Source organism: Phoenix dactylifera, chromosome 12 (genome assembly GCF_051530095.1).
Source record: "Phoenix dactylifera cultivar Ajwa chromosome 12, Ajwa_hap1_PhDact_Kaust_v1.1, whole genome shotgun sequence".
Taxonomy (NCBI): domain Eukaryota; kingdom Viridiplantae; phylum Streptophyta; class Magnoliopsida; order Arecales; family Arecaceae; genus Phoenix; species Phoenix dactylifera.
In genome coordinates, this window is record NC_143201.1 from 13,141,011 (window position 1) to 13,153,627 (window position 12,617).

The 12,617-nt window shown below is 51.6% G+C and overlaps 1 protein-coding gene across 1 annotated transcript; it reads right to left on the reverse strand.

Moving 5' to 3' along the window:
- Positions 1 to 1,820: 1,820 nt before the first annotated feature.
- Positions 1,821 to 2,543, reverse strand: LOC148700433 (uncharacterized). Its single transcript, XM_088708829.2, has one exon. It carries the CDS (start codon positions 2,541 to 2,543, stop codon positions 1,821 to 1,823), a length of 723 nt encoding a protein of 240 aa, XP_088564955.2.
- Between the last annotated feature and the right edge of the window lie 10,074 nt (positions 2,544 to 12,617).

A 12,617-nucleotide genomic window follows, 5' to 3' on the forward strand; every position in this document is an offset into this window, starting at 1 on the left:
GCTGCGAAGGTACTACCCCATCTTTCCGAAGTGTCGAGGGGTCTGGGCACGCACTGTCGATACTCGGGGCATCCCGACCTTAGTCGAGGTAAGGTTGAGCCGAGCTCGATAGCTGACGGAGGTCGAGCCGAGCTCGATAGCTGCATCTCGGACTTTTGGCCGAGGCGTCCAGCGTCGTTCGGCATTAATTATAGCATCCTAGCAGGATCGCATATCAGGTTGTCTAAAAATCACGAAACTTCCTATTAGGAGGAACGCGATCATAAATGAAGAATAGCAAAAGTTACTATGAAGAAGATAAAACTTATGCTCAGAACAGAGAACCCCTTGGGGTCCTATTGATGATACACCTGGAGGTTTTCGGAGCTCCAACTTCGTGGAATGGGGGTCCCTTCGAGGGATTCCAGCTTGTACGCTCCAGGTCGTTGGACGTGCGCGACCCGATAGGGTCCTTCCCAATTCGGGGCCAACTTTCCTTGCTCGGTCGGCTGGAAGGCTTCAGCTCTTCTAAGGACGAGATCTCCCACTTTGAAGGATTTAAGTTTGACCCTGGCGTTGTAGTATTGCGCCACCTTTTGCTGGTATCTCGCCATGCGGATCCGGGCGGCTTCCCTCGTCTCCTCGATGAGGTCTAGGTTGTTCCTGAGCTGCGTAGCACTGGAGTCGGCATCATAATATTCTACTCTCGGAGAAGGGAGTTTGATTTCCAACGGGATGACGGCTTCTGTTTCGTACGTTAAGTTGAAGGGAGTCTCGCCGGTGGGTACATGGAATGTGGTCCGATAAGCCCACAGGACATTGTATAGGTCTTCGACCCACTGCCCTTTGGACTGATCGAGCCTGGTTTTGAGTCCCTGCAAAATAGTACAATTCGTTACCTCGGTTTCTCCATTTGCCTGAGGATGTGCGACCGAGGTGAAACGGTGGTCGATGCTGAGCTCCAAGCAGAACTCTCTAAAACGAGCATTGTCGAACTGGCGGCCGTTATCTGATATGAGGATGTGGGGGAGCCCGAATCTACAGATTATGAACTTCCAAACGAAGTCCCGCATCTTTTGCTCGGTGATCCGGGCCACTGGCTCGGCCTCAACCCACTTCGTGAAGTAATCAATGGAGACGATCGGAAATTTTCTCTGCCCAGTCGCCAAAGGGAACGGTCCCAGGATATCAATTTTCCATTGAGCGAATGGCCAGGGGGAACTAATTGAGGTCAAGGGGGCTGAGGGTCGGCGCTGGATGTTGGCATTCCTCTGGCACCGGTCGCATCTCCGAACAAAATCCAGCGCATCCTTCTGGAGTGTTGGCCAATAGTATCCCTGGCGCAAAATTTTGTATGCCAGTACTCGGCTTCCCAAATGGTTTCCGCAGATTCCTTCGTGGACTTCACGCATTGCGTAATCCACCTCCGACGGGCGGAGACACCTGAGGAGGGGAGAGGTAAAAGATCTTCTGTAGAGTTTGCCTTCATACAGTATGTATCTCGAGGCTAGGCGCTTGACTCGACGAGCCTCACGCTCATCGTTGGGGAGGACTTCATTTTGTAGGTAGCTAACGAGCTCATCCATCCAGCTTGGCTCAACGTCGATACAAAGAGCTGGTTCGGGCTCCTCTATGCTGGGGATCTGGAGGTACTCCAGTGTCGCCGCTTTTGGGAGCTCGCTCATGCGGGAGGACGCCAATTTTGATAATTGGTCGGCTCTGAGATTCTCCGACCTGGCAATATATCGGATGTGGAAGGAACCTAGAGTCGAAGTGAGGTATCGCACCTTCTGGAGATATTTTTGCATTGTCGGCTCCCTTGCTTCGAAGTCCCCCAAAATTTAGCTTACAACCAATTGGGAGTCGCTGAAGGCCTTCAAGTTCTCGACCTTCAGCTCTCTAGCTAGCTTAAGCCCGGCTATGAGCGCTTCGTATTCCGCCACATTGTTAGAGGCAGAAAACTCGAGGCGTAAAGCCTGCTCGGCAACCACTCCATCTGGACTGGTGAAGATGAGGCCCGCTCCGCTACCCCCCGAGTTCGACGAACCATCGACGTGCAGAGTCCACGTCGACCTCGGAGTCTCCTTCGCTGGCGCGGGTTCGAGCTCGGCCTCGTCTGGCATAGTGCACTCGACTATAAAATCGGCGAGTGCCTGCGCCTTGATCGTCGGTCTGGGTTGGTACTCGAGGTTGAACTCTCCGAGCTCGATGGCGCACTTTGTAATTCGACCAGCACGATCTGATCGCTGCAGGATCTGCTTTATTAGCTGGTCGGTCAACACGGCCACCGTGTGAGCTTGAAAATAAGGCCGGAGCCTTCGAGCTGAGACGACCAGGGCGAAGACGGTCTTTTTCAGTTTGGAGTATCGAGTCTCAGCATCCCTCAAAACCTGGCTGGTGTAATATACCGGCTTTTGAAGCTTGCTCTTCTCTCGAACCAGGACCGAGCTAACTACTACGGGAGAAACGGCTAAGTATAGGTAGAGGAGCTCGCCCTGCTGAGGCTTCGTAAGTAGGGAGGAGAAGCGAAAAGGCACTTGAGCTCTTCGAAGGCTTGCTGGCATTCTGCCGACCACAAAAAGTTCTTTGGCTTCTTGAGAGCCGCAAAGAATGGAAGGCAGCGCTCGGCCGATCGGAAGACGAATCTCCCGAGAGCTGCAACTCGGCCTGTAAGCCGTTGCACTTTTTTGACTGTCCTCGGGGGCGTCATCTCTTGGAGCGCTCGAATCTTCTCAGGATTGGCCTCGATTTCCCGCTGTGTAATTACAAAGCCAAGAAACTTGCCCGAGGTGACTCCGAACGCACATTTGGCAGGATTGAGCTTCATTCGGTACCTTCGGAGTGTAGAGAATGCCTCGTTGAGGTCGGCCACGTGATCTTGCGCCATTCGGCTTTTCACCAACATGTCATCAACATAGACCTCCATGTTTCGGCCTATTTGGTCTTTAAAAATTTGGTTGACCAGCCGCTGATAAGTCGCTTAAGCATTCTTTAGGCCGAAAGGCATTACTCTGTAGCAGTAGATGCCCCCGTCGGTGATGAAGGCTGTCTTCTCTTCATCCTCCGGCACCATCCGGATCTGGTTGTACCCTGAGAATACATCCATGAAAAATAGTAGTTCGTGCCTCGAGGTGGAATCCACAAGCTGGTCGATGCTAGGGAGTGGGAAGCTATCTTTTGGGCAGACCTTATTCAAGTCGGTGTAGTCTACACACATGCGCCATTTTTCGCTAGCCTTTCTAACAAGGACCACATTGGAGAGCCACTCCGGATAAGATATCTTCCAGATGAAACGGGCCTCGAGGAGCTTGTCGACTTCCTCAGCCGCTGCTCGTTGTCGCTCTGGAGCGGCACTTCGCTTCTTCTGTCACACAGGCTTACAGGTTGGCTTCACTTGGAGTCGGAAGACCGCGACCTCCGGATCTATCCCCGGCATATCGGCGGACGACCAGGCGAAGACGTCCATGTTGTTCCGCAGGAAGCTGACAAGGCGATCTCTCTCGCGAGCATCAAGGCCGGAGCCGACCTGCACGGTTAGCTCGGAAAAATTTTCTCGTAAAGGGATTTGGATGAGCAGCTCACCAGGCTCTATCCGCTTCTTCTGAGGGCCGACCCGTGCCTCTAAAGTTTCGGCCGAGAGCTTGTCATCTGATGTCGGAACCGATACTTTGGCCGGTTGCTTCGCCTCGTGGGTCGCCATGTAGCATCGCCTTGCTACCGCTTGGTCTCCACGGACTTCGCCGACTCCTTAGCTGGTGGGGAACCGCATAAGCAGGTGGCAGGTTGAGACCATGGCTCGAAGAGCGTTGAGCCCTGGTCGTCCAAGGATGGCGTTATAGGCCGAGGGCAAACGCACTACGAGGAAATCCATCCTCATGGTACTTTCTCGGGGAGCGAGCCCGACCTTGACTAGAAGATCGATCTCGCCCTCCACCGAAACTGAGTCCCCAGTAAATCCGACCAGTGGGGCGTTCATCCTCCGTAATTGCTTCTCTATCATCCCCATTCTAAAATAGGCGTCAAAGTATAAAATATTCGCCGAGCTTCCATTATCAACCAGGACACGTTTTACATCAAACTTGTTTACAACCATAGAGATGACCACAGCATCGTCATGGGAGGTTTCAACTCTCTCCAAGTCCTCATCCGAGATCGAGATAGTTTTGGAGGCGCGCAAGCGCTTCAGGGTGGTTCCTTCCTCTGCAGCTCCTCCGACCGAGGTTCCGCCTCGGATGGTGTTAATGGTGCCGGCGATGGGTCTGTTGGCATTGGGATCTTCGGGCTGTGCGGTATTCTCCGCTGGCCTTTTCTCTTCACGCCGGTTCCGTACGAACCGGTCGAGCACTCCTCGGCGGATGAGTGCCTCGATTTCGTCTCGAAGCTGGAAGCAGTCTTCCGTATCATGGCCGTGGTCCCGGTGGAAGCGGCAGTACTTCCGGGGATTGCGCTAGGCCCCGGGATCCCGCCTCAGGGGCGGAGGCCGGAAATAGTCCCGGCCCTCGATCTCCATGAGAGTCTCAGTCCGAGGAGCAGTAAGGAAAGTATAATTTTTGTACCTTCCGTTGGGTATGCGGGACCGCGGTGGAGATCTCAGCCGAGGCGGGGACCTTGGTCGAAGCGGTCCCTGCAACTGGGGTGGACTCTTCAGACGGGGTGGGTTCTTGGCGTGGAGACGGGCTTCTGGGATGGCCGCGCTCCTTACGATGCCTTTTCTGCTTTTTGGAGGTCTGCTCGGCCCCGCTCCGTCTAGAAGCAACGGCTTCCTCGGCTTTCGCATACTTCCGCACCCGAACCAGCATCTCAGTAAGGTCAGCAGGAAAATTCTTCTCGATAGAGAAGAGAAATCTATAAGACCGGGCCCCAGTCTTCAGTGCTGATATGGTAATTGACTGGTCAAGCTCCCGGACCTCCCATGTGTTGGGGTATGTGGAGACCATTGGTGATGAAGAGAATTGAAGGAGAATCAATTCTGCATAGTTCTGTCTAGCGGACTGTCAGAGTCAACTCGAGCTACAGTCGAGTCGACTTGGAAACAGTCGAGTCGACTAGAGGCCCGTCGAGTCGACCCGGAAGGAGAAAAGCCAGAAGACTAAGAAAAATCATGTTTCTGTCTGGACTGTAAGAGTCGACCCGAAGGTTGGTCGAGTCGACTCGAAGCATCGTCGAGTCGACTCGAAGCATCGTTGAGTCGACTCGAGCTACAGTCGAGTCGACCCGAGATCGTGCCAGTTATACTAGGATTTGTCCAGACGTGCCCGAGTCGACTCGAACTACAGTCGAGTCGACTCGAGCTCACGGAAAATCATACAGACGAGTTTTCTTTAGTATTTTTGGTGGCATTTCGATGGCTATGATCATCTGAAGGTCTTGAGACTATATATAGGACTCATGAGAGCCCTAGGGGATGTGATTCCAGTATATTTTGAGAGAGACTCTTGTTTGTTTTGTGAGGCTAGGGTTCTAGAGAAGAAGAGGATTGGGATCCTACTTCTTGTGCAAAGGGAATTCTGTGTGAATCTCTTGTAGAGCGATTGCTTGTGATCGTTCGAGTGTGTGCTATCTCTGTAATCAGTTCATCCTAATTGAGATTTGGAGCGGTGGAGGACGTAGGCTACTTGTAGCCAAACCTCGTTACATCTTTGTGTTTGCTTTGCTATTTTCTTCCTTCTTCTTTCTTTGGTTTGATAATCCGCTGCGGTGCTCAAGTGTTTTACCCTATTGATACCAGGGGTAATCTTTTGCCCTTTGTAGCGGAGCGAAGAGGTGATCCTTGAGTCCGGTGTCGAGGAAGCGAGAGAGTGCTTATCCGTTTATTCTCTCTTTGCTTGTCCGACGTTGGTGGTGGTGCCGGTGTGAGTGGGTTCCGGCATTGGCGCTGCCAACAAGTGGTATCAGAGCTATTGGTATTCTGCGATGGCGGATGAAGGGAAGTTGCGAATTGAGAAGTTCAATGGCACGAACTTCGGGTTTTGGAAGATGCAAATAGAGGATTACCTTTACCAGAAGGATCTCTATTTACCTCTTGGAGGTAGAGCGAAGAAACCAGAGAAGATGCCCGATGAAGACTGGGAGGTCCTCGATCGGAAGACGCTCGGCACCATTAGATTGTCACTTGCATCCCAAGTGGCATTCAACATCAAAAACGAGAAGACGACGATGGAGTTAATGGCAACATTGTCGTGAATGTATGAGAAACCATCAACATCAAACAAGGTATTTCTCATGAAGAGGTTGTTTAATCTTCGTATGAAAAATGGCGGCAGCATAGCAGAATACCTCAACGAGTTCAATGGACTCACGGCCCAGTTGGAGTCAGTGGAGATTAGTTTTGACGATGAGATTCGGGCATTGCTAATCCTCTCCTGATTGCCTGATAGCTGGGAGGGCCTAGTGATGGCGATGAGCAACTCTTCGACGACGGAAAAGTTGATCTTTGATGACGTTGTGGGAGTGCTTCTGAGTGAAGAAGCAAGAAGAAAATCTTCTGGAGCTATGGAGTCGTCTGGAAGTGCACTAAACACCTCTGACCGGGGAAGACAAAAGAAGGACGGTCGATTTCGAAGCGACTCGAAGTCAAGATCCAGCAGGTCTCGAGCACCTCAGAACAAGGGAGCGAAGTGCTAGAACTGCGGAAAGACGGGGCACTTTAGGAGGGACTGCAAATCTCCTAAAGGGAAGCAAGACGACCACACCGAAGGAGTCAGTAAGGATCTGGCAAATCTTGCTGAAGACGGTGACATGGATGCCCTCGTTCTATCTTTATCTACCTGTGACGAGTCTTGGGTGATAGACTTGGGCGCGTCTTTCCATGCTACATCCCAATGAAAGCTTCTTGGAGGATATGAGAAGGGAGACTTCAGCAAAGTCTACCTAGGGGATGGAGAGCCTTGCACCATACAAGGAAGGGGAAGCGCGGAAGTGAAGTTGATTTCTGGATCTTCACTTGAGCTTGAGGACGTACGGCACGTGCCTCAACTGCAGAGGAATCTGATTTCTGTTGGACAGTTGACGAGCCAGGGGTACAAGACTACTTTCACAGCTGATCAGTGGAAGATATCCAGGGGTTCGTTGACGGTGGCTAGTGGCAAGAAGGTTGGGACACTTTATGTCGCCAACGGCACGGAGAACTCTATTGGAGTTGCTGCAGCAGATGTGGACGCCAAGTTATGGCATTGCAGACTTGGGCACATGAGTTATCAAGGACTGGAGGTGATGCACCAGTTGGGAAAGCTGCAGGGTCTCAGGAGTGTTGAGATGGACTTCTGTGAGGATTGTGTTCTCAGAAAGCAGAAGCGTGTTTCATTCAACAAAGAAGGTAAACCTCGGAAACAAGAAAAGCTAGATCTCGTGCACACGGACGTGTGGGGGCCTGCACCGATTTCTTCCATTGGTGGATCTCATTACTTTGTTATTTTTATTGATGATGCTACCAGGAAGCTTTGGGTGTTCTTCTTGAAGCACAAGTCAGAGGTATTTGGGGTCTTCAGGAGATGGCAGGCGATGGTAGAACTCGAGACAGGAAGGAGGTTGAAATGCCTGAGATCGGACAACGGTGGTGAGTATTGTAGCAGGGAGTTTGAGGACCACTGTGCAGAGGCTGGGATCGTCAGGCAGAGGACAGTTTCAGGGACACCACAACAAAATGGAGTTGCTGAAAGGATGAACAGAACAATTAATGAGCGTGCCAGGAGTATGAGGATACATGCTAGATTGCCACAGCAGTTTTGGGCGGAAGCAGTTAACACTGCTGCCTACTTGATCAACAGAGGGCCATCAAAGAAACTTGAATTTGGAATTCCTGAGGAAGCATGGACACTGAAGAAGATTGATTTGGCGCACTTACGAGTATTCGGTTGTACCAGTTATGTCCATGTTGATTCCAGTCAAAGAAGCAAACTAGACGCCAAATCAAAGAAGTACATTTTCGTTGGATACGGAGGTCAACAGTTTGGGTATCAGTTTTGGGATCCCGAACACAGAAAGATCATTCGTAGTAATGATGTGGTATTTAATGAGAAAATGCAGCAGAGCACTGAATCAGAAACAAAACCTGTTGAGCCGTGTTTTGTGGATCCTGAAGAGGAGTCTACAAATTCTGGTCAGAAGACTCAGTCAGAGCAAGAACTTGAAGCATTGGCACCCTCTCCACAACTAAGAAGGTCCACTCGTAGTACTCATGGGAAGCCTCCTCAAAGGTATGATGGGACTCTTAGTTATTTGCTGCTCACAGATAATGGCGAACCTGAATGCTTCACGGAAGCATTGGAGGTTGATTCTAGGGAGGAGTGGGAGTTGGCCATGGATGATGAGATGGAGTCATTGGAGCAGAATCAAACATGGAATTTGGTAAATCTGCCCAAGGGGAAGAAAGCACTGTCAAACAAATGGGTTTACAGGCTGAAGGAAGAGCAGGATGGGAAGAAGCGGTACAAGGCCAGGCTAGTTGTAAAAGGATTTCAACAGAGAGCAGGTATCGACTTCACGGAGATCTTTTCTCCTGTAGTCAAGATGAGTTCTATTCGGGCGGTGCTGAGCATGGTGGCAGTAGAGGATCTTCACTTAGAGCAGCTTGATGTGAAGACGGCTTTTCTCCACGGAGATCTCGATGAGGAGATATATATATGCAACAGCCGGAAGGATACATTGCAGCTGGCACGGATGACTTGGTTTGCAAATTGAAGAAAAGCCTCTATGGTTTGAAACAGGCGCCTAGGCAATGGTATCTCAAGTTTGATAGTTACATGCTTGAGATAGGATACAGGAGATGTCAGGAGGATCACTGTTGCTACTTCCGGGACTTCGGCACATCTTACATTATCTTGCTATTGTATGTTGATGACATGTTAGTTGCAAGAGCTAGCATGCATGAGATTGCAAAATTGAAGCTGAAGCTATCAAGAAAATTTGCAATGAAGGATATAGGAGCAGCGAAACAGATCCTTGGGATGCGGATCAGCAGAGATAGGTCTAAACATATCCTCAGACTATTTCAGGCGGAGTACATCAGCCGAGTACTCAGGAGATTCTGCATGGAGGGTGCCAAACCTGTTGGCACACCGTTGGGTGCCCACTTAAAGCTTTCAAAAGGGCAAAGTCCGAAGACGCGGGTGGAGGAGCTCAATATGTCAAAAATCCCGTATGCATCGGTGGTGGGAAGCTTGATGTACGCTATGGTGTGTACGAGACCAGACATTGCTCAAGCAGTGGGAGTTGTGAGTCGCTTTATGAGCTGCCCAGGCTTGGAGCATTGGCGCGCGGTCAAATGGATACTGAGGTATCTGAGAGGCACGGAGCACATGTCATTGTGCTATGGAGGTTCTGAGATCCGGTTACAGGGCTTTATGGACTCAGACATGGCAGGGGACTTGGACGGCAGGAGGAGCACGACAGGGTACTTGTTCACTTTGGGCAGTGGAGCCGTCAGTTGGATTTTCAAGTTGCAACCAGTTGTTGCATTGTCGACTACGGAGGCGGAGTATGTGGCAGCCACAGAGGCGTGTAAGGAACTAATATGGCTTCAGGGCTTGATGAAGGAACTTGGGAAGGAGCAGAAGGATTGCATGTTATATTCAGATAGTCAAAGTGCAATTCATCTGGCGAAGAATTCAGCTTTCCATTCGAGGACGAAGCATATTGACATACGGTACCACTTCGTGAGGTCATTGCTCGAGCAGGGACTCATCAAGTTGGAGAAGATTCATACAAGTCAGAATCCTGCAGATATGTTGACGAAGATCGTCACGGTGGAGAAGCTGAGGAGTTGTTCAGCTTCTGTTGGTCTTCATGCTTGAAGACGTTGAGGAGGCATCGTACCTATCTCACTAGGATGATTCAGTTTCAGTGGGAGCACAGAGGAGAGCCAAACAACAAGAGGATATACCCAAGGTCTTCAAGTGGGAGATTGTTGGGGTATGTGGAGACCATTGGTGATGAAGAGAATTGAAGGAGAATCAATTCTGCATAGTTCTGTCTGGCGGACTGTCAGAGTCGACTTGAGCTACAGTCGAGTCGACTCGAGGCCCGTCGAGTCGATCCGGAAGGAGAAAAGCCAGAAGACTGAGAAAAACCATGTTTCTGTCTGGACTGTAAGAGTCGACCCGAAGATTGGTCGAGTCGACTCGAAGCATCGTCGAGTCAACTCGAGCTACAGTCGAGTCGACCCGAGATCGTGCCAGTTATACTAGGATTTGTCCAGACATGCCCGAATCGACTCGAACTACAGTCGAGTCGAGTCGAGCTCGCGGGAAATCATACGGACGAGTTTTCTTTGGTGTTTTTGGTGGCGTTTCGACGGCTATGATCATCTGAAGGTCTTGAGACTATATATAGGACTCATGAGAGCCCTAGGGGATGTGATTCCAGTATATTTTGAGAGAGATTCTTGTTTGTTTTGTGAGGCTAGGGTTCTAGAGAAGAAGAGGATTGGGATCCTACTTCTTGTGCAAAGAAAATTCTGTGTGAATCTCTTGTAGAGCGATCGCTTGTGATCGTTCGGGTGTGTGCTATCTCTGTAATCAGTTCATCCTAATTGAGATTTGGAGCGGTGGAGGACGTAGGCTACTTGTAGCCGAACCTCGTTACATCTTTGTGTTTGCTTTGCTATTTTATTCCTTCTTCTTCCTTTGGTTTGATAATCCGCTGCAGTGCTCAAGTGTTTTACCCTATTGATACCAGGGGTAATCTTTTGCCCTTCATAGCGGAGCGAATAGGTGATCCTTGAGTCTGGTGTCGAGGGAGCGAGAGAGTGCTTATCCGTTTATTCTCTCTTTGCTTGTCCGACGTTGATGGTGGTGCTGGTGTGAGTGGGTTCCGGCATTGGCGCTGCCAACACCATGTTGCAGCGGTGAAGCAGTCCAGATATTCCCTGAGGGATTCTCCCTCCTTTTGTTTTATGTTAAGGAGGGAGTCTGAGGTCCGCCGCTGGGGTCGACTAGCAGCGAAATTGATGGCGAATTGCCTGTCGAGCTGCTCGAAAAAAGAGACGGTAATAGGCTTCAGCCCGGTAAACCAAAGCCGAGCTGCTCCCCGGAGTGTTGCTGGAAAGGCTTTGCAAAACATGGCCTCCGAGGCTCTCTGCAGGGCCATTAAGGCCCGATAGCTTTCGAGGTGGTCGAGGAGGTCGGTCTTGCCGTTGTAAGGCTCCACCTGGGGCATCTTAAACCTCGGCGGGACCGGCTCATCCTCGATTTGTTGGGAGAAGGGGGATCTCGTGGTAAACTCGAAGTCGCCATCGCGTCCCATCCTCCTGCCGTGGAGCGCCTCGATCTGGCGCTCCAGCTTCTCGACCTTCTTGTCGAGCTCGTCGCTCTGGGGAATCGCCGCGGTGGTCCGCTCCGGCGCAGGTTGCCCTGGGACTGACTCGGCTTCTGACGGTTGCGGCCAGTCACCAGGACCCCTCACTGGGGGTTCTCTCCAGGGGGATGCCTGGGCGTGGAGATCTTGGCCTTGGAGGGGCGGTCCACTTACAGGGGGCGCCGGCTGAACCGGGGCCTGAGGGAACGGCGCTGTCGGGACGCCCCTCGATTGCAGGCCTTGGACAACAGCGGCCAAGGCCTGAACCTGCTGCACCAGGGCATCAAACTGTTCCGGCCGAACTTGGGGAGTCGAATCGGCCGGAGGGGGTGAGTTCTGGACAGAGTGTCCAGGGCTAGGCAGAGGACGTCGGGAGGCATTAGAAGCTCCCTTGCTTCTCAGCTTCATGGTCGCGACTCGGGCCCTTCCTCTAGCGCCAATTGTTGCTGGAATTTGGACCCGGGGGCGACCACTGGGTCGGGAAGGAGGAGCTCCGGGAAGGCTTGGCGAACGGCGGTGATCCGGCGATGTGCGGCGTCCTCCGGAAGACCTGCAAGAAGCCGGTGGCCGGGTTTTTTCGGCGCCGGCCCTCCGATGCTTAAGTCAGAGAGATGGCCCAAAGATATGCAGGAGCGGAGCTCGAGTCAGAGAGTCGGAAAAAAATTCCCCTTCCCCCTTCAGGAATTTCCTATTTATAGGGGGAACGGGTTTACCTGTGATGAGACAGGGCGAAGGTACTGCCGTATGGTTGGACATACAGTGGGAGTTAATGTTCGATCGTGTAAATCAATGCTGTCTTCGTAGGAGATCAGGCCGAAGTCTTTGAATTACTACGGAACCATGCTGTCGTTTATGGCCAAACAGGCTTGCCGTGTGGAGCTAAACATTCGTAGACAACAGAAGCCATGCGCCTTAATTGTTGAGTGAGCCACATGAGCCACATGCATTGATTGTTGAGTGAACTAGGCATTTGGAGAGGCCATACGCTTTAATTGTTGCGTAAGCTGAATGTCTGAGGAGGCCATATGATTGTTGGCAAGAACAGGGCACGATTCGTGGGAGAACACGATAATGGCGGTCTACCGCTCGGATGTTTTCCAGTCGGAGGAGCCGCTCGGGCACTTTCAAGCCCTTAAGTCGGGATCCATTCGGCCGCCCCTTGCTCGGAGGGATGCCCGGTCGCCTCCCGCTCGGAGGGGGCGCTCGGTCGCCTCCTACTCGGAGGGACGCTCGGTCGCCTCCTGCTCGGGGAGATGCTTGGTTGCCTCCTGCTCGGGGGGACGCTTGGTTGCCTCCTGCTCGGACAACTTTTTCCCTCCAACAACAATCTTTCCTGAAAATAAAAG